Genomic DNA, 20,078 nt, shown 5'->3' on the forward strand with positions numbered 1-20,078 from the left:
AACATCAAACTGCATGTCAACAGTTAGAGTTTGCTCCCCTAGCCCTGAGATACAAATGTTTGTTTGTATTGTGTAAAACATTAATACATTAAGCACAAGTTGTATAATACCAGACTGGTTGGCTTAATTGATCCAATCTACATCTGTAGTTAAGCTGTATCCATTACTAAGGGAGGGAAGCATAACTGTATCACAGTGTATGCTATTTCTCATTTCTCCATACAAATGCTATAGGTGGGAGAGTTTCCCAGTCTGCACTTCCCCCCAGACAGTATCCGGGCGTCTAGGGAGGAGTCCAGCGCCAAGGCTGCCTTCCTACCGCACAATGAGACGGTCTGGAAACGAGCTAAGGAGGCCTGGTATATTTTCCTTTAGATTTTGCAGACAGTACATTGATGTCTTGTTCCAATCTAAATTCTTATCAACAATTAAGAACTGCAGTAAACTTCATGTTAGCTCTACCTATCATTACATGTCAGTTTGCAAGAGGAATTTTACCTTCATCTATTTGCGTTACTATTTTTACCTTCACAGAAATGAAACACATTTTTTGGCCCCATTTCTTCTTCTTCCATTCCAAACAACAACAATGATCTGGATCAGAGGGCTAACTATGGTTATAAAGTAGCAAAAACCGTGAAGCGTCTGATTACATAATTTAATGTAGCTCGTGGAGGCTTATCACCATATAAGAATAAACAGAACAGAAATTTGTTAGGCTACACCATGTGAAGATAAAAGTTGTGTATTTGCTCAAAAACATAACATTTCTGGTTAGATAATATATTTATATATACTGAAACATTTTAAATTTGATGTTGCACAAATTTTATAAAGTTTCATTCAACTATCATTCTTTTCAGGTATGAACATGGACTAGGTGCAGTTCTAAGTGAGTTAGTTAACAGCAGAGCTGAAGGTAAGAAAGTCTATGAGCCTTGATCATTTATCAAGTATCAATGCAATATTTGCTGAGACAGAAAAAAAGTATGAACATATTAAGTTAATTCTCAACAGTTTTCAACATTCATATACATTGTGTCTCTGCTACTAACACTGTCAGTCAGTCTATACAGACTATGACTCTATGCAAAGGAACTAGACAACAATGGAGACTACAATACTCATAAATGTACAATACAGAATACATACAGAAACTATAGACCTATTCTAAAAGAGGTCATTCTTTTTCATTTCCAAAATTATCATCTGTAAGATGTAGGCTGTGTATATGATGTGTTGTCTATGTCACTATGTGGATAGATGGATTGATGTCTTGATAAACAGTTCCAGGTTGGTTAGGCTGGAGTTCTTCTGCTGGTCTGGCTGTGGTCAGGTGGCTGGGCTCGCTCCATGGGTCACTCTTCCCACATTTGGCGGTCAGTAGTACGACAGTTTACGTTTTCCTTCTGATAAGTAAGATTTGCAAAGAGTTGAAAAAGTCTATGATAAAGTGGAAGTCATGAGCTCTGCTCCCCACAGGTGACTGTAACAGCAAAGTAATCAAATTGCTAAATATACTGCATTTAAGTTTGAATTTTTATGCAATATCATATAACAGCAATATTTTGTTTCTATACATCACAAAAAATATTATGAGAGGACAGTCTGTTATTCAACTGCATTTGTACAAAAAGTCTCAGGATGTCAAAGAATAGTCAAGCATTGCTGCTTTTATACATTGTATATGTATCATTATTTCAGTTATCCAATGAAGACATGATCGCCACATTTGCTGAGAATGCTGATTGGTACCACAGTGCAATCCGAGCCTTCTGCTGGCACCCACATATCCACAAGTTTGCTGTCGCACTCAGGGACAACTCCATCAAAGTGTACAGCAGGACAAGGTATGCAACTCACTGTACATTAGGGACTTTGCTACTGCAGTTTATCAAGTGAATAATAGGGGGCTCTTTTGAGACATAGGTGGAATATCAGCATCCAACTTCAATAGTTTTAACACACTTGTAAAATAAATACACAAAGGATGATGAAAGGGGCAGCATAACCCTAATAGTGAGTAAGCACGTCGACTGATAATGATGATCATGATATGTTGTACTTAGAATTTGCTTTTTGATACTCTCTTGATCAACTGAGAATATTTTGCAAACTGGCACATACCAAGAATTGTGATTTTTCTACACAATATTTGAAGATGGTTAAAATGTTGTTTCTAAAGCTAGTTCATCTATACAATAGTAACCTCAATGTTTTTTTTTAGTTTTAAATAAATCAATATTGTTCCTTTTTTTCAGTAAAATCGTTCCTCTGCTGAAGCACAAAGTGCAGAAGGGAGTGTCAGCCCTTGCCTGGGAGCCCCAGTGTGCCTCAGTGTTAGCTGTGGGGTGTCAGAACTGTGTGCTCATCTGGCACGTAGATCCCATGTCTCTCTCCTCCAGGTGGGTTCATCACCTACATGTACAGTCAAACCTTTAAAAATAACCACCTCTACGTAAAGACTACCTGGCCAACGTGGCCACTTTTTTGGGGTTTCCCAAGCATTAAAAATCCTGCTTGTAGTGACCACCTGTCCACATAGACAGATCTTATTGGTCCCGAGTGTGGTCCTCTTGGGCAGTTTGATCGTACATTTCCATGTAGTACTGTTGTCATGCCTAATTCCTGTATCTGCCTTTATACCAGCAGGTCCATTTCTTTGTAGTTTCATTCTGAAATCCATACATAATGCTGTAAGCCCTATACTGTAGATTTTTGCACCACTTTCTTATTGGTGATGTAATTCTTTTCTTTTGAATACTGTAAATGTATTCCAGTTCGCGGGGATTTAATTTCGTGGTATCGGGAAAAAGGACTTTTCGCGGTGGTTTTAGGTTCGCGGTAGCACCATAGACTGCAGTCTAATACCATAATAGAAAAATGTTCGCGGCGAACATTAATCCACCGCGAACATTTCCGCATTTACAGTAACATGTATCTCCTTGAGATTTTGCCATTATTTCCTCCACTATAGACCCTCTTTAGTGGTGTCAGTATGGGGTAACTTTTAGAGCATTGGGCTCAGAACCAAGAGGTTATGTGTTCTATACTCTCCATGCCCAATGTTGTGCCTTTTGAAAACAAAAATTACCCTTGCTTTGGAGTGATGCATACCAAGTGGCTAATCTGTCAAATTGTGCCATAAAACACACACACAGATTTGGAGTGCCAATGTGCCATCATGTATGTTGTATGTGCCAAAATTTGTCAACAACAGCTGTAAAAAAAATTTTCCTTTTTTTTTTCTTAGACCCTCCACGACCACCTGCCAGGTGCTGAGCAGACCCGGACATTCCCCCATCACCTGCCTAGCCTGGTCTCCTCACGGCAAGCTGCTGGCATCTGCCTCCCCCGCAGACACTGCCATGATGGTATGTCCCATTCCTTTCACTTACACTTTCTACAGTGTGCTTTTTTTGGGTATCTGTGTACACCAGACCTGATTTTCTTGAATGTGAGAAACTTGCTTGTGTTAGTGTTGTTGTTACCAAGGAAAACGGAAATATTGCTTTAGGTTTGTCTGTGCATATGTGTGTATCTGTCTGTGTTTTTGGTTATTTGGGGTCAATGCAACTTAAGAATAATTGGATGGATTGTGATACTTGGTATGTAAGTAGGTCTAAGAAAGACGAAGGACGAGGTAAAACTTGGACCTCCTGGCGGCTATCCTTACTACTGCATCAGAACCTCCTGTTTCTGTATCTGTTGTCCTGGACTTGTTATGGTCTTCATTGTTTGGTGTCAGATACTTTTTGTTTTGACGGTACCCAGATTTGCATTCCAACTTGTCTGACTGGCCCTTTGCTATTGTTATTAGTAGGCTTCTGTTCTTGTACTGAAAATGATAGTCTTTCTCAGATAGCCAAGAGAACATTGTTTCTATCAAACTATCCTACTGCAAATTAGTAAATTATTCTACATAATGATGATGATGATAATGATGAACTATCTACGGCACAAACGCAATGTAGGCAAGGACAATAATCAAGACAAACACATCTCGTAGAGTTGATCCAATGTTTTGATTCACATCCATATAATACTATACATCCAGCTTTATAGAATATCTTAGAAATGAACCAATCCCAGACATACATTGTATCTCTCAATGCACTTTCCACATAATAGGAGAGTGGACACCCGAATATAGATCATATTTGCTACAAATCTCCTAACTTAAACACTACTCAAATTCTTTGTTCCTTCACCTCTGTGACATATTGCTTTTAACCTGACTATAAAACATGTTTTATCTAACTTAAACTACAAAGTACAAACTTAATGTGTAACTTGCTGTGGTAAAGAAAATGTGCAACACACTTTGACAACACAAGTTACTGCAAACAATAGTACATTATGTGCTTCAAACAAAAATGTACAGACTGAAAGGAGGATTATATATAAATTGCAATGAAAACTGTCTTTAAAAACTGCAGTCGACAATTTTCCAAGATTGTTCCATTGCACCTACTAGTACTGGCAATAATACAAGTTAGAATGCAATTTGCATCATTTTCCTACTTTCTGATAAGTATGCTTTCTACTTCTTTCTGTGCTAAACTAAAATGCAATGAAAACAGAAAAAAAACACCAGCATTTAGATAAATACCATTCACAGCTCTTTACACCTGTACACCCTACACAAAATAAACTCTTCGATACCACAAACATTCTACTTAAACACTCACATGTAGATTTGTATCAGGCAATTTTTTCTGCCTTTGTAGTTCACTTGTTTTTCTTTGTGTCCTACTTCTGGCTACTGCTTTTTTGATTTGGAGTTGGACAATAACACACACACATTGACTTGTCTTTGTTCCCTATCACCACAACTAACAGTCCTACTTTAAGTTCATAAACTTGAAGAGTAAGTTTTACCACTGTATATTGTAGGGCATGACATACTACATTAATTCACCGACATACATGTATGAAGTCTACAAAATGTATGTACAACCAAAGAATTGCATAATCTGACATGTGGAAAACTGCAACTCCAAATGTAATACATACTGCCAATTCCTATGCATACATAACTTTTGCACATTGAACACCAATACTAGGTAATTGCAATATGTGCTAACAGGTACAATGTGATATATGTAAGCCACCAGTATGATACACTATACAGGGTTTCATTTACACAGTTTAAAGCTAGTGATAATCAGCATCTAAAATGTGAGATGCTTACTGGACCCTGTTGTTGACTAGATCAGTAGATTCTGTTTGTTTGTTTCTTTCATATAGAAGTTAAATTCCACAGATTTTGGATGATGAAGAGTGTCACATTCAAAATCTTTTTGGTTCTAAAAGCAAAACTATATTGCAGAATATCATTCCAGTTTGCTTTTTCAAATTTTTTACTTAAAGGTGACACTGCTATTTTTTTCAGAATATATTCAGACTGTAGGATAGCAGTACTTTGCAGTACGTTTGAAAAGTAAACTCTGTCTGATATGTTCATATTTTAGATGATAGTGCTTGTCTTGTAGAGGGAATTCTGAGCATCTTACACTTGAACGTACTGTACAATATCATTGCCTCCAGTTGTCTTTCCCAATAATTTGAAACATGAAACATGATTTCTTTGTTTGAACAAATCTCTAAAAGACATTTTGCAAAGGCTACATCATTTTTTTTTCTTTTGGCCAAAAATAATCAGTAGCACATCAGAGTCCATACTTAACTTGAAAGTTCATCTGTGTTGGTACAAGTCATTCTTGAAATAGTTAAACTGTAATTTCCAACACCAAAATTGGACTCACCCAAATTTTCGACTTAGTAAAGGTACCTGACTGCTGTAACAGTTAGTAATACATGTAGACTGTGATTGCTACTTGGACACGTATTACACCGAAAGAACCTCCTCTCTAAGATACTGACTTCAGATACACTACATAACAAGCACCTGGGTGAACCTGAAACATCTTAATAACCTGTGTGACAGAAAAGAACAATGATTCTTCATGTCATGTTCACCAATACAGAAACAGAAAGGGGAAAATTGTTGCATATATAATACATGAATAATACATGATTGCTGTCTTCTTATCCTGTACTACATCTTACAGCTGCAGTCCCTTCAACTTCTGTTGAATGATGTTTGGTAATTGAACATGGTGTTTGAAGAAATACCCCACGTAATGCTCACCAAGCACAAACAACATTTCTTCCAGTCCTGGTGTATATCTTCTTTCCACCTCACGTCATTGATGCAGACACAATCCATTTCTAACGCTCCTGCTTAGCCTGAACTCCTTAGGGGTACAGTTGAAGTTGTCCATGCTATTATTTATGCTGATTCATAAATGACCAGCAATGGTCGCACACTGTACAACATTGAGATGACGTAAATCAGATTCAAACTGACATGATTCAAAGAGCTCCTTGCCATCACACCTCAGTTTCATAGTACGGGGCTTTGGGGTCTTCGTTCCCTAAACCATGTAGAAGAATTTCTACACGTGATCTTGGCCTCTCTTGCTTCTGGTCTTGCTTGAACCGAGGAAAAGTCCCGCTTTTCTTCTTGGATTTTGACTTTGGACTCTTGGGGCTCTTGGGACTCTTGGGGTTCTTTGCTTCCTTTTTGTCGTTCTCTTTCTCTTCTGAAAGCAAGTCATCCATTCCTTCTGTGTCGAGAGACACCGATCCTTTCCACGATCGAGACCGAGGTCTCCCGGGGATGTTATCAGGGCTGTCATCGGATGTAACCGAGCTGTATCCTGTATCCCCTGATGTCATCTTCGAGCCTTTGCCTCTCCCGATACCATAATCAGACTTGCTCCGTGATGTTCTCAACCCTGATGGTGCTTTCTTCTCACTCCCATCATCGCTCAGCTCCGGCATGCTCCCTGTCAGCTTTTTGTATTCCATGGGATTATTGGTGACCTTGACCTCCGGTTTGAAGCTGTCCAAGTTTTCGATGGATGCCCTAGGTACCAAGGTGACCTCGACAGTCATGTTCTTCTTCTTCTTCTGTTGCACGATGGCCTCTGTAGATTTGGCTCCTCTCATGGGAATGGTCACTCGAACTGGTGGGAGGTCGCTTGATAGTCCGTCCTGCGGCATCTCGTGGAAAGATCTTCGCTGTAAAGGATCGGCGGATTTCATACCCGGTCCCTTCCTGCGATGAGGACGCATACAGGGGGGCACTTTCTGTCGCGAGGAATTGTCTTCGTCACTGTCATAGTCGTTAAACGGTACGTAATAATCGTCGTCATCGTCATCATCTCCAGAGAAAGGCCCTGGACTGGAGAGTGAACCTTGGGACCTTCGGTAGGAAAGGCTGTCTCTGGAGTGTCTGATGATCTGGTCTCTGGTCTGAGTCTTCAGGTCCCTCAGACTAGGAACCTTCTTACGCAGCCTGCCGCCTCCAATGCTGTCAGGCGATCTGACGTCTATCTCAGACCTGAGGTCTGGTGGTGGCTCCGAGGCGTAGCTGGCCAGACTTCTGCTAGACAACCTTAGGATAGTGCCCCTGGTGAACTCTTTCAACTCTCGCAGGCTCATTCTGTCCTTGGCTCCTCTCTTGAGCGAAGTGGTTTGCTCATCTGGTGCCTCTGACTGGTTTCGCCTGCGGGGAGCAGGAACAGGGGGCTTTCTTGCAGAAACTTCTTCGGTGTCACTTCTTGCTCTTTCCCTCTGTGGAGAAACTCGTGGAGAAACCCGTTCTACCTCTTGTTCCTTTTTCTGCCTGTGTAACGATGCACGTTTTGCTCTCTCCTCTGCTTCTTTCACTGATTTTTCAGCAGCTTCCCACATTTTCTTAGCCTCCATTTCTGCTTGTTTGTCAGCCTCCAGTTTTGCTTTTAGCTCCTCCTCCTTCTTCATCTGTTCATCTGCAGCTTTTTGTGCCATTTCAAGTTCCCGCTGTGCTTGTGCAGCCACCTCCCTGCGGATCATGTCCTCATGTTCCAGTCGTGCCCTTATTTCAGCTGCCTCAGCTTCTCTTCTTGCTCTTTCTTCCTCCTCTCTCATCTTCTTTTCCTGGGCTTCCCTGAATGCTCTTTCTTCTGCCTCCCTTCTGGCATGTTCTTCGGCTTCTCTACGGGATCTCTCCTCTGCTTCCCGACGAGCTCTTTCTTCAGCTTCTTGATGAGCTCTAAATTCAGCTTCCCTTTGAGCTCTTAGTTCAGCTTCCCTTCGAGCTCTATCTTCAGCTTCCCTTTGAGCTCTTAGTTCAGCTTCCCTTTGAGCTCTTTCTTCAGCTTCTTGACGAGCTCTAAATTCAGCTTCCCTTTGAGCTCTTTCTTCAGCTTCTCGATGAGCTCTAAATTCAGCTTCTTGACGAGCTCTCAGTTCAGCTTCCCTTTGAGCTCTCTCTTCAGCCTCCCTTCGAGCTCTTTCTTCAACCTCCCTTCGGGCTCTCTCTTCAGCTTCTAGATGGGCTCTTTCTTCTGCCTCCCTACGGGCTCTTTCCTCAGCTTCTATCCTTGCTCGTATCTCAGCTTCCCTTCGAGCTTCCTCCTCAGCTTCTCTGATAGCTCTCTCTCTAGCTTCTCTCCTGGCTCTCTCTTCCGCTTCCCTTCTGGCTCGCTCTTCTGCCTCCCTTTGTGCCCTTTCCTCTGCTTCCCTCCTAGCTCTTAATTCTGCCTCCCTACGAGCTCTTTCTTCTGCTTCTCTTCTGGCTTCTTCCATTTCTTGTTGGGCTCTCTCCTCTGCTTCCATCCTAGCTTTGATCTCTGCTTCCCTACGGGCCCTCTCTTGTGCTTCCCATTTTGCCCTCTCCTCTGCCTCTTGTTGAGCTTTCATCTCAGCCTCCTGTCTTGCTCTTTCCTCAGCTTGTCTGCGTAGTTTCTCTTCAACCTCTCTTCTGGCCTGCTCTTCAGCCTGTCTGGCATCCTCCTCTGCCTTTCTCTGGTCTTCCCGTTTCTTGAGTTCTAACAACCTTCTCCTGTCCTCCTCTAGTCTCTGTCTCTCCTCGTACTCTCGCTGCATCCTCTCCATCCTTTCCTGCTCCTCCAACCAGGCCTTTTTTTCTGAGTCACGTCGCTCTTTAACGGCAGCGACTTTAGCTGCTCTTTCGTCTTCCTCCCTCCTCATCCTTTCCTCCTCTTGACGCCAGTATTTCTGCTCTTTCTCAGCTAAATCTTGCTGCTGCCTCCTCCACTCTCGAGGAGAGTCTTCCGTTTCCGTTCCAGACTCAGATGGCGTTAGTGTCGGGGATGACCCGCTGTAGTCCACTTCTCCCCTTCTATCGGTAGTGCTAAGGTTCTCTCTTGAATGACGGTTTATGACGTTCTGTGTTCTGCCCTGTAGATCCTTCATACTGGGACGTTTCTGGACCTGTTTCCTGTCTTTTTTCCTCTCAGATGGAGCCCTGAGTTCAGGTGACTGCTTGCCGTCAGGTTCGGTTGGAGCTTCAAAGATTTGGAACTCTGATGACGGGGCATCTGACTGTTGAGTAATTGACCAGACCTCCTCTGTGCGGTGAAGTGGGAAACCTATTGCACTACCACTGGCGCTGCTGACAAAGCTGTCCTCTCTAGACATGCCTTTCTGCTCATCCTCACGAACTGGATATCTCTGAAACTTGATATCGTCTGCTTTGGTGTTTTCCTCCTTGCCATTTTCTAAGAAATCCTTGAAGTCGATGACAGGGCTGCGAGGAATGCCAGCATATTTCTTCTGCAGGTACCTCCTTTCGGGAGAACTTTGGTCGTAAGAGTAGTTGCTTGAAGATTCTTCATCCTCTGCGTCACTGGAAGGATAGGAGTTGACTCGCTCTTCTGTCTGCTGACGAAGCTGGAGGTTGATCCTGTTGAAGTCGCGGTCTCTTCGCGGTTCCTCATACCTTTCCTCTGTTTGTGTGGTGTTTGAGTTGACGTGTGCTTTAGGATCATCTCTACCATACGTAGTCGAGGAGACAACAGATGTTGGGTGTGAAGAGTGCACAATCTCTGCTGTGGTGTACTCTAGCGGCGGGGGTGGGGGGAAGTCGAGCATCTCTGGAGGAGGGGGAGGGAAGTCAATGGAAGCTGGCCGTGGAGACGATCGTTGTACTGGCTCATGCGATTGCGTAGAGTGCTGTGGGCTCGGGGTCGAGTCCCGGTACACGTAAGACTCTCGATTTGTAAACTTTGCACGGTTTCGTTGAGGCCTACGCTGCACCGGTTCGCTCGTTTCTGCCTGTGGTTTGGGCTTGAACCCCTTCATTTCCAGGTAGGAGTTAACTTTGTCATCCAGGGAGCCCACACTCTCCCCTGGCTCAGACTCACTGAAACTGCCCCTGGGCTGCAAGGAGTCTATTGTAACACTCTTCTTCATACTGATTGAGCTTCTCTCCTGTTGTTCACGTTCTGGGGTCTGCTGTTGCCCCCAAGAAGTGCTTCGAGGTATGGGAGACTGACGGGCCCTGTCGTCACTATAGCTCTGGGAACCGTATCTGTTTTGAATGGACTGCGGACTTTCTCGATTTCCACTTCCAGGCCTGTCGTAGGAGGGTTTGGTGTCAGGCCCCTCTCCCCACTGCACTTTCTTGAATTTGGGATCGTAGGGCCCCTCTGATTGCAGCTTTGCCTGTGGGCTACGGCGAACATGCAGCGGCTCCTGTGCCTTTGCATATCTGAAGATGTCCTCATCTGACGGACCCACTAATCGTTTTTCCGTCGAGGGTTTTGCAGGGCGAATCGGTGAATACTGCGCAGGGGTCCTCTTCATCATCTTTCGGATTTGATCGGCATACGCATCTTGGGTGACTTCTTCTTCAGTCGGCTGTTCCTGTCTCATCTTCTTATCTGTTTTGTACTCTTCCGGTTGCTTCACGAAACCAAGGTTTGTATCTTCGTTGTGAGCTGACGAGTGGTAGCTGTATGGTCGCTGGTATGCGTAACCCACAGGAGTCTTCCTTCTGGGTGGGGGAGGGGGGACCTTGTCTGATTGTCTATTGTAAGCATCTTGGTCATCGTCCAGAAGACCAGACCAGCTTGAATGTCGCTGCGTGCTGGACAGTGTTGGTTCGGGTACATGTTGCCTGGCGGGTACAGACGACGCAGGTCCGCGCTGCTGTTCGAACTCCTGCTGGTGGTACAGATCCTGCTGTATGGTATTGTAGATGCTTCGCACTTGCTTCCTTGGTACCTTCTCCTTCTGCTGGTTTATTGCTTTCTTCCTGGCCGACACAGACTTAGGAGAAGGAACGATGATTTGACTCTGCGGAGAGTCCACCTGTTTGGGGCTGGCAGATGCAGGCCTGGCTATAGGCCTGGGCATGATGTTTTCTTTCTGGTGGTAAGTGTCTCGTTCAGGCTGTACATATTCCCTCTGTGGATACCTGTCACGAGGTACCTGGCTGTACTGTTGTTCTTGTGTATAATTGTACCGTTTCGGCTGCGCGTACTCTTGTTGTCTGTACTCGTCTCTGTCAGGTGTCGCATACTCCCGGGGCGCAGGGACAGGTCTCCTCTGTACGTACTCCTGCCGTCTGGTTGGCGGCTCTTCTTGAGCCCGTGTCGGGGTTCTCGTGACCCTCTCTGTGGTGTTCTGATTGTCGTTTGACATCTCGAACCGGCGCCGCAGCTCTGCAACCGACATTCCCGGCTGGGGCTTCTCTTCTTCCCAGGCGTGCATGAGTTCTTTCTGCATCATCATGGGGTTGAAGCTCTCAGGGCTGAGAGCAGCGTTAGGCTGGGACCAGCCTCCGTTCAGCGACATGTTGGTTGGGGCTCTAGCTATCACTGGTCAGCATGTATCTGTAAAACACAGAATAGAGAAAATGTTAGAAGTCTGTTGAAACAACCAGTATTCTTTTGAGAATGTTGTGTAGAGAAGGGAGCAAAATTTACTCGTTCATTTTGTGTATGATGTGTGTAATTTTTCAACAACCTTTTACCATCTAACTCATATAGATAATTGGAATCACTTATTATTCATTTCTCCAGTGACTTGAGACTTTATTTGAAAATCGATGACTGTTACAAATACCTACCTTCCTACAATTACATGTCTTTTTCAAAATCCATTCTCAGATTTGTATAAGTCTTGCAGTTAGAAGATATCAATTTTTCAAATGTTTATTAGATGATATTAACTGTACAGATTTGACATATCTACTGTTTAATGTGTAGTTTCTGATATGGTACGTTTGAGTAACATTGCTTGCCAAACATGCATCTGCAACCATGTAAGCCACAACTCATCCATAGTACATGGAAATAGTAGGGACAAGGATGTAGTTTAAGGTCATGTGGGGCGCAGTGCTGAAAGGTTTCCCATGTTTATTGTGACTGTTGCCAAGGCCCTACTGGAGACTTAAGGTCAGTGGTTACAGTCAATTAAGGTCAGATAGGGCATGAAAAGCCCTGTCTGGGAGCGTAAATCAAGTTAGGGACAGACCAGGAAGAATTGTGGGGGGTAGGGAGTGGAGTCTGTTGGCGTCGATGACCTTCTTGCTAGTCAGTAGATAATGCAACTGCTTTTCCTATCTACCTTTTTGACTTGCAAAGATTCTTGTATGAAATGACCTGGTCTTCTGCTCCCTATTCCTCTAGATCTCAGCTCTGTATCTACACCTAAAATGGCTAAATAGCCGATATAATCAGCTTCCAGTCGTGCATTTTGCCAGCAGCTGGTCATGTTACACTGAACAACTTGTCATACCTAACTTTCTGCATCTAACTGTACGTCACTCACACACTCGCTATCCTGTTTCTCATTGTTTGTAAGGATTGTTTAAAATTATCTGATAGGATGCTCCTGCCGTACTTGGTGGCAACAAGGTCCACTCTGCAATATGTTCAATGGAACAACATATTTTTTAACATGTCAATTATCTCTCTCACCAAGTGTATTAATGTATGTACATGTACGTTTTTATTAACCTGTAACCAAGAGGTTTGCTGATATCCCCTTTCTGAGACTCCTGAGGTCAGATAAGGCCATGTTAGAGTCAAGACACATAAACCCAGTCTTTAAGCATGAACATTCTCAACCCCCACATCACCAGTGTTATAGTAATGACTGGCTCACAATCCCTTCTGTATACTAACATTACATACAGTATGTGAGCTCGCACAATGTGTACAAGCTTGGTACTGTCTGGACTTAGTGCACAAGGACAATATTATGATATTATGCCATGCCTTTAAAGTACAAATTATGAATGTATCATAGAAAATTCTCTACACGTATTTACACGTAGCTGTCAAACAAAATCTATTTGACTTCGAATTAATAAGAGCAAGATCAGGTAGTATGACTGTCAGTGTCAGTACAAATATATACGGATTCACTAACATAAACCAAGGTCTCCGATTAACCTCTGTACTTGAAGTCAAACTGAGCTTAGCTACACATCAAGTGGCTCAACTGGATATACAAATGTACCAATCACACATTGTTCTATAAATTCTACCAATACCAGCATATCAAAGACTTTTTAAAGGTGCTCAATGGGTACTTACTTTCACAGCTATTCCCTTTTCCCTTACTTTGTTCAAGTTCTGTGGGATAGAGGAGTGTATAGGTCGACAGGGGCTTCACTTCCCAGTGTGATCAAAGGATATGACATTCCACAAAAATCTTAGCTTGACCTTCTCTAGTTAGAAACAGATGTTCCCAAGTAAAATTTTGCTGGGGGGCAAGAAACTTGAGGGCAGACATTTGTTGTATCTAAGCGGCTTTTCAAACTTCTAAGCTTTACCGGGTGCCTTGTTTTCCTTGACCTGTGGTCTAGTTTGTCCTCAGAAAACCCTCCATTGAAATATACTTTAATCATTAACACAGGGTGTACAAATGTTAACTGTTTCTGTTGATTCTGCACTTGTATCTGTTATGTATACAAAGTGAAATGGTTTGATGCAGTTTTGGTTGGCACACAGCTGTCAAGCAGAGTAGAGGACATGTAATACATACTATGTGTTTTAAGCATCTGTCAGTTGTATATGTAGGAATTTGTCTAACGTTTGTACAGATCATGCTGTATAAAGTTCAGAGTCTTAAGTTTGTCAAAGCCATCAAAAGGGTGCCCTTTCAACAATGCTGGATGTACACCCACTGCTTTCAAATGTCAAAGGGATTGAGGGTCATACTACATGAAGTTATTCTGGCCTCTCCATTGTATATATATTTATATGAGACACAATCCTTTCCAGAAAGTTACAATTGATTATCAAACATCTGTCAGACGCTTGAAACAGTCAGTCTGTGGGTACAAAGATCCTTAGGTCACAAACTTAAGAAAAGTGTGTACTATGCATGCTACATGTGCTTGAAACGTCTTGACCATTTACAACTGTATCCCTCTTCATTGTACCAAATTTACCCTGGATAACTTTGAACTTCAAAGTTCAATTTGCTAAATCCAAAAGATTACATTGATTCATGTAGTGACTCACAGGAGTATTGAATGACAAGGTTACAAATTTACCATTCTTCATGAAATTCAGATTAAAAGTTATCTGGAGCCTGCTATTTCATTGACCCTCTTTTCAACACCTTCAGTGAATTGTGGTACACCTGGAACTTAATAGCTCTTAATCAATTTTCAATGCTTAAATGGTTTAATTGGGTCTCTACCACAGGGAAGTGTGTGTGTATCACATTTTCACAGTCATGTTAGACCTGGCAACACACCCCCAGACACACTAGGGACATCTGTCTACAGTAGAAATTGTTGCAGATCTAGATCATGTGTGTACAATCTCTGTTAACTAGGCAGGAGCACCATAAAGGGGCTGACAGCTGTTATAGGTTTGTGATCACTGCCAAATTGTGTTAAATACTTATACTGTCAGCAGCCTTCTTTCCTACCCTGGGAACCAAGTGATTGTTGCTAGGGCCTATGTACCGTTAGTTTCTTGGTCATATGCATTGTGCCTACAACTTATATGTAATACAATCAATAATTCTAAGTTGTCTTTGAAAACTTGACGAAAGAAGTTGAAATCCTAACAACACTGACCTTTTCTTGTAAGTTTAACAATTACTTAGTAAGCTCCTTGTTTTTAGCAGCATACAGTACCACACTGTTCAACCTTCAGCACATTGAAGTAGTCCTTTGGCTACCATTTCTAGGGTTAGGAACCAGAAAGATAAAGTGAAACGTCAACGCCTCGGAGTGTCTTTAAAACCCTCTATAATGATAGATAGGCCTAGCCCATTACACAAGTGCTAAGCACATTCCAACGTCAGACAAAAAATGCAGGAACAAGACAACTGTTGACTTGCACATGTATGCTAACATTTATTCTGTCCAAACTGCCTTCAAGTTTAAAGCCTACCCTGCTATACAGACTTTGATAAACACAAGATACTTTCCCCATATAACATCTGCACATGTTCAAGAGAACATCCTGGAATGTTGATAAACTACAGGATCTTATCAACAGGACAAAAAATTGCATTTTAATCCCCTGTTTATTCCCAGCACATGTCAGGCCTACTGTGCAGTCTGCATGCTCCATTGCCCTGGGGTTAGGACTGGGTACATACAACACTGTTTACTCTCACAGCAGGCCATTTGGGAGGTTGGGGTGGGCAAACATTTGTGCAGTGTAAAGATCTTTGACAACAGTGTGATAATGTGCCATATGGACTACCAAGGATTGGCCTATGAACTCACAATAGTCCACTTAGATCCCTCTTTGAATAAACCAAGCTGTTTGTTTGCTAACTGATAAGAAATGGAGAGAAATCTAACATGGCCATTTGGACTATTGTTTCCATACTTTGAAGTGTAGAGTAACTTAAAACATAATTGGTATGCCATGTAAGGGGAATGTTGGAAACCTGAAACTCACTTTTCTCAAAGAATAACTTCAATAAGGCACAGTAGCTGTATACAATGGCAGTCATCCTTGAAAAAACCTTATGTTTGGTTGAAGGTAGTTCTCCACATTGTATTACCAGTCAGTCTCACCATTGTAACTTCTGCGTTTCACAGAAAATCGATACCTAAGCTAGTTTCATGTACAGTAGATTTACAAGTGACTTACCAACCGCCATGGAAGCTTGAAACAGGACAGTAAAACTCAAACCAGTAGTTCTTCCTCGAACTTGACAGTGATAAGTGATTTGTTGAGGAAGTAGTGGCTCTACCCCCTGTGGTATGGTGTGGATGCATGGATGAGTTAACATCTGGAATGTGTGGCTCAAGCATGTGGAATGCACCTGCTATGTCCTCCTGATTGGGAAGCCCCATGTGGTTAGTGTTTGTCTAACAAAATCAGATCACCACCCAACAAGCGTTGATAGAGTAAGGTCTACAGGGGCATGTAATTTTCTCCACAAGACATGGCCGTAACCACAAGTCTTCACTGAATATTGTAATGTAGAAGTTAGAGGCCAAGTCTAAGTGCATAAATAATGATGTAAGGGATTAATCAGAGCTGGATTTCAAATCATACACTACCATCACAGCTCTATATCTTTCTCTCTTACAACAACATGAGTCAGGAAGAAGGCTACATGATTTTTGTCTGGTAAGACAATCCTGGTAAGACCACAGGCACCATGCTATAAAGCATAGACATGTGAAGACAGTAAATGTGAATTGACTCCCAGTCATAGTATACTCACTATATTACAGTCCCCATGTGGGTAGCTTGTGGACACTGGCACTTCCTCCACCAACACTTTTTGAAGCCCTCCCACAGAACAGCAGCCACTTCACTAAGTAGTCTGTCGCGCCCACCACAGGGACTGCAACACTTCAGTTCACAAAGAATTGTGCAGAGGCACTGACCCGCAGAGGGCAAAGCGCTCTAGAACCCCACTCGTGGGCCACATAAACAGGCCATCCCAGTAATGATAGCTTTGGACGTGAGTAGAACGTTAAGACTGCACAAAGACTAAAAGTAGGAGCAACATAACAGGAAAATATTGTATCATGAAGTTGCATAAAGTAAAGCATATCTTGAAGGCAGAAACTATATACGTTGATACATGGCTCCCCTGAGTCTCAGTTACCATATGGTGTTGAGTTTCTGACATGCTGATACAAAAACCTGGTGCACTTGACAGAACAAGTTGCAAGTATTTTACAGCTTTCCAACAGTTACTGTTGTAATCATTCATTGGCAGTGACAGAACTTTGATGCCTAAACAACTAGATTTTATCAAAGAATGGGTCAGATATTCTAGGTATTGCAGACATATTGCATTATTGATATTGTAATATCTTTCAAGTTAACCTCCTTGGTAATATCAAACCTCCTTGCTTGGTTCCCCAGTGTTTTACATATTTAAATGGAAAGGCCATGGCTAGATACCTGAGGAAAATTACTGTAACATAAAACAAGAAAATTTATAGCCTCTGTAATTATTATTGATGGTTTATTTCATGTCTGAATACTTCCTGCAATTTCTCCTACCCAAAATGTCACGTTTTGCATATGGTCTTGACCGGAAGAGGGCAGCCAGGGATAAATCATCATTACTTGTGATACAGTAGCGTGTTTTATTTTCCTGGTGTTTATCATGATCTCTCCAGCGCCAGTGCATGACACTGCCTATCAGGGCTGTCTCCACTGCCCTTCCTAATATCTTGAGATGGAAATTTGCTTGTTGGGGCGGAAAATGATTTTGCCCCAGGTAAAAAGGACATCCATCCCCAAAATTAAATAGAACTGTTGAAAATGTACTTTCATAAGCTTGAAATGACAGATCAAACCAGGAAAATCAACAACATGAGTGGGGCAGAAAATTTTTTTTCAAAAGCTGGAAACACCCATGCACTGCATAGAAATGTCTCCTGTACATCAGAATTGTTTCAGCTTCGAATTCAGAACACAAAGAAAATCTTGTCGTTCCTCCTACAGCAAAATATACCACTACAGGTAAAAATGCCAAATTTCCAGTTGTAAAAATGGAATCCCTTTACTTGCCAAAGACAAACTGTCAGCCACACCCTCAGCTTTTCCAGTCCTTCAGAGTATACAGCTTCAAATTTTAATGCTGTCTGTGAATTATGAATTCATTTAAATTTTCACTCAAAGTATTCTTTCCACACCCTCAGGTAATGTATTGACTAGAAGCTTTCTCACCTTGTCACACCTTAGATCTTCTATTTCTGAAATCATTTCAATATCCCATTAAAGCATCAATTTTACACTTGTCAGCACAGACTACATATCCTTTAGAATACCAAACAGAATATGCGTAATACAGGAAAGCCAAGGCTAATCTGTCTACTGTACAGTAGTCTGTCTTGCTGTAAGGCATTTGCACAGTGTCAGATTAACTGGCATGCCTTGCCAGTTCCAAGGACATTTTTAATGGAAGACGGACTTGGAGAGGTGACAGCAGAGGATGAGAACTCCCCCCTGGGCTCCTAAGTTTGTATTCACATCCACACCTTGGCCGTGATCGATGAGGTGCTTAGTGATTGGTTTGTCAGCCCTCCCTAATAGAAAATACTGGGCTGAAGACGAATGTTCGAAATGTCGTCGTTCCTTATCTGAGTTCACTGCACATGGTATGCATAGGAGAAAGTTGTAAGCCAACGTCTCCAAGGAAAGCTCTCTCTCTCCAAGCAATTTCAGTCAAGTATTGAATAAGGAGTACCAAGGTCATTATGAAGGAGGGTTTTGCTGTTACAAGCCTTAGGATTCAATGGAATAGAACTGGAAAAAAACATAAAGGATTTTGCACTAATTGTAGTCTAGAATGTCACAAGGTAGCTTTGAGAAATTCTGAAATGACCTTCAATTCTCCTAAAACAATAGCAGGCAGATAGGTATTCAAAAGGAAATTCATAGAGAAAAATTCATAACGACAAAAAAAGAGACTAAATATAGCTGAAAAGTATCAAAATCAATATTTTTACAGGACCCCTCTACACATTAACAGTCACTCGCCCTCTAACCATTCGCCCAATAGACAGGACTGACTGTTTCAGTTGCACCTGGGGTCATCTCACCCAGGTCTGACCTCACCTGTGGAGGCTGCCATCTTGGTTATTCCACAGATACCTGTTGACCCACATCACAGATGCAACCAAAAACAAACACATTTGCTTGCATCAACCGAGGCTGACCAAGGGGTTTCCAGCATCCAATTTTGTATGATTCAGTCCAAAACATCCTTATCCCCTTGTACTATGCAAAAGTAAACCTATACACTCCTTTATGGCCCCTTCTTGTGTTAACCTATTGACTTCATTGTGCCAAATCACCCTCTGGGTAGATTCCAAACAAGGAAGTAAATCAGTTCAGCATTCTAAATACTGTACTTATGTTATAGTATCCTATGCCAAACTGCATTTTTCTATGGCAAGCAATTAAGGTTAGTTAGGTTATTTCTAACACTCTACATTTCATTTGATTAGATTTCATATCAAAGTATATTCAAAAGGTACCATAATCTTGTCTCACTTACTGCTTATCCAAGAGGCCTCCAGGTAAGTATACCTGAAACCGAGGTTCTTAACTCAAGAATTCCATGGAAAGCTAGAGTTACACCTGTCTAATCATACCTGTGTGCCCCTATTCCTCTCTGTTATACAACAAGAACTGCAGCAAGAAAACAATCCAAGAATGTGCTCCCACAACAGAGCACTGCTGTCCAATCCGAGGCCGCTTTTGAGTGCCCATAGAACGACACACCTTTGTGCATTCCAGCCTATGACACCCGACCATCCCCAAACATGGCACTGTATCTGCCCTTTCTTTGTTCAAAGCTATTACCACAGCATACACAGTTACGCACAGTGGCTGTGAAACAACTAAACTTCAAAAAGGCTGCCCTCAAAAACAACAGGCCCAGTGTTTGGACCATGTACAAGGGAAGCCATAGCACAATTACACAAATTGTCGGTCATTAACAACAAAGTGCGCAAATTATGGAAAACCGTTAGCAGCCTTTGAAAATTGAATTTTCTGTGCATGGCATTGAAGCCTCTTTGATGATACAGGCAATACCTGTATCATCAAAGTAGATCATAAAAGAATTCATTTCTATTCCGCAGATGGATGAATTAATTCCTCAGAAATATGATTTCAATGTTTGGCAAGTATGTATCAGTTAAAACCAGTATTAGCAACCAATCGTTATTATTTTTTGTCACACAAATTAGGGGAAAGTACATTATACAACCAATTAACTGCGCTTTGAATAAAGGCTTATAATTATACAGAAAA

The 20,078-nt window shown here is 42.0% G+C and overlaps 2 protein-coding genes across 6 annotated transcripts in view; one reads left to right on the forward strand and one right to left on the reverse strand.

Annotated features, from left to right (window-relative positions):
• The first annotated feature begins 13 nt into the window (after positions 1-13).
• LOC118424356 (aladin-like) overlaps positions 14-20,078 on the forward strand; it is a 45,891-nt gene continuing 25,826 nt past the window's right edge. The window contains exons 1-7 of the mRNA XM_035832905.1: positions 14-22; positions 235-359; positions 864-919; positions 1,288-1,379; positions 1,705-1,850; positions 2,262-2,405; positions 3,254-3,374. Coding sequence (XP_035688798.1) covers positions 14-22; positions 235-359; positions 864-919; positions 1,288-1,379; positions 1,705-1,850; positions 2,262-2,405; positions 3,254-3,374 — 693 coding nt within the window. The remainder of the gene's footprint in view (positions 23-234; positions 360-863; positions 920-1,287; positions 1,380-1,704; positions 1,851-2,261; positions 2,406-3,253; positions 3,375-20,078) is intronic.
• LOC118424537 (trichohyalin-like) overlaps positions 5,935-20,078 on the reverse strand; it is a 565,429-nt gene continuing 551,285 nt past the window's right edge. For 3 of the 5 annotated variants that reach the window (XM_035833130.1, XM_035833127.1, XM_035833129.1), the window contains exon 2: positions 5,935-11,693. In XM_035833130.1, coding sequence (XP_035689023.1) covers positions 6,397-11,655 — 5,259 coding nt within the window. In that variant the 5' untranslated portion in view covers positions 11,656-11,693 and the 3' untranslated portion in view covers positions 5,935-6,396. Of the gene's footprint in view, positions 11,694-16,518; positions 16,646-20,078 lie in introns of those variants that run through there. The other 2 variants (XM_035833132.1, XM_035833131.1) reach the window with 2 other exon arrangements.

This window comes from Branchiostoma floridae, chromosome 10 (assembly GCF_000003815.2).
Source record: "Branchiostoma floridae strain S238N-H82 chromosome 10, Bfl_VNyyK, whole genome shotgun sequence".
NCBI classification, from domain to species: domain Eukaryota; kingdom Metazoa; phylum Chordata; class Leptocardii; order Amphioxiformes; family Branchiostomatidae; genus Branchiostoma; species Branchiostoma floridae.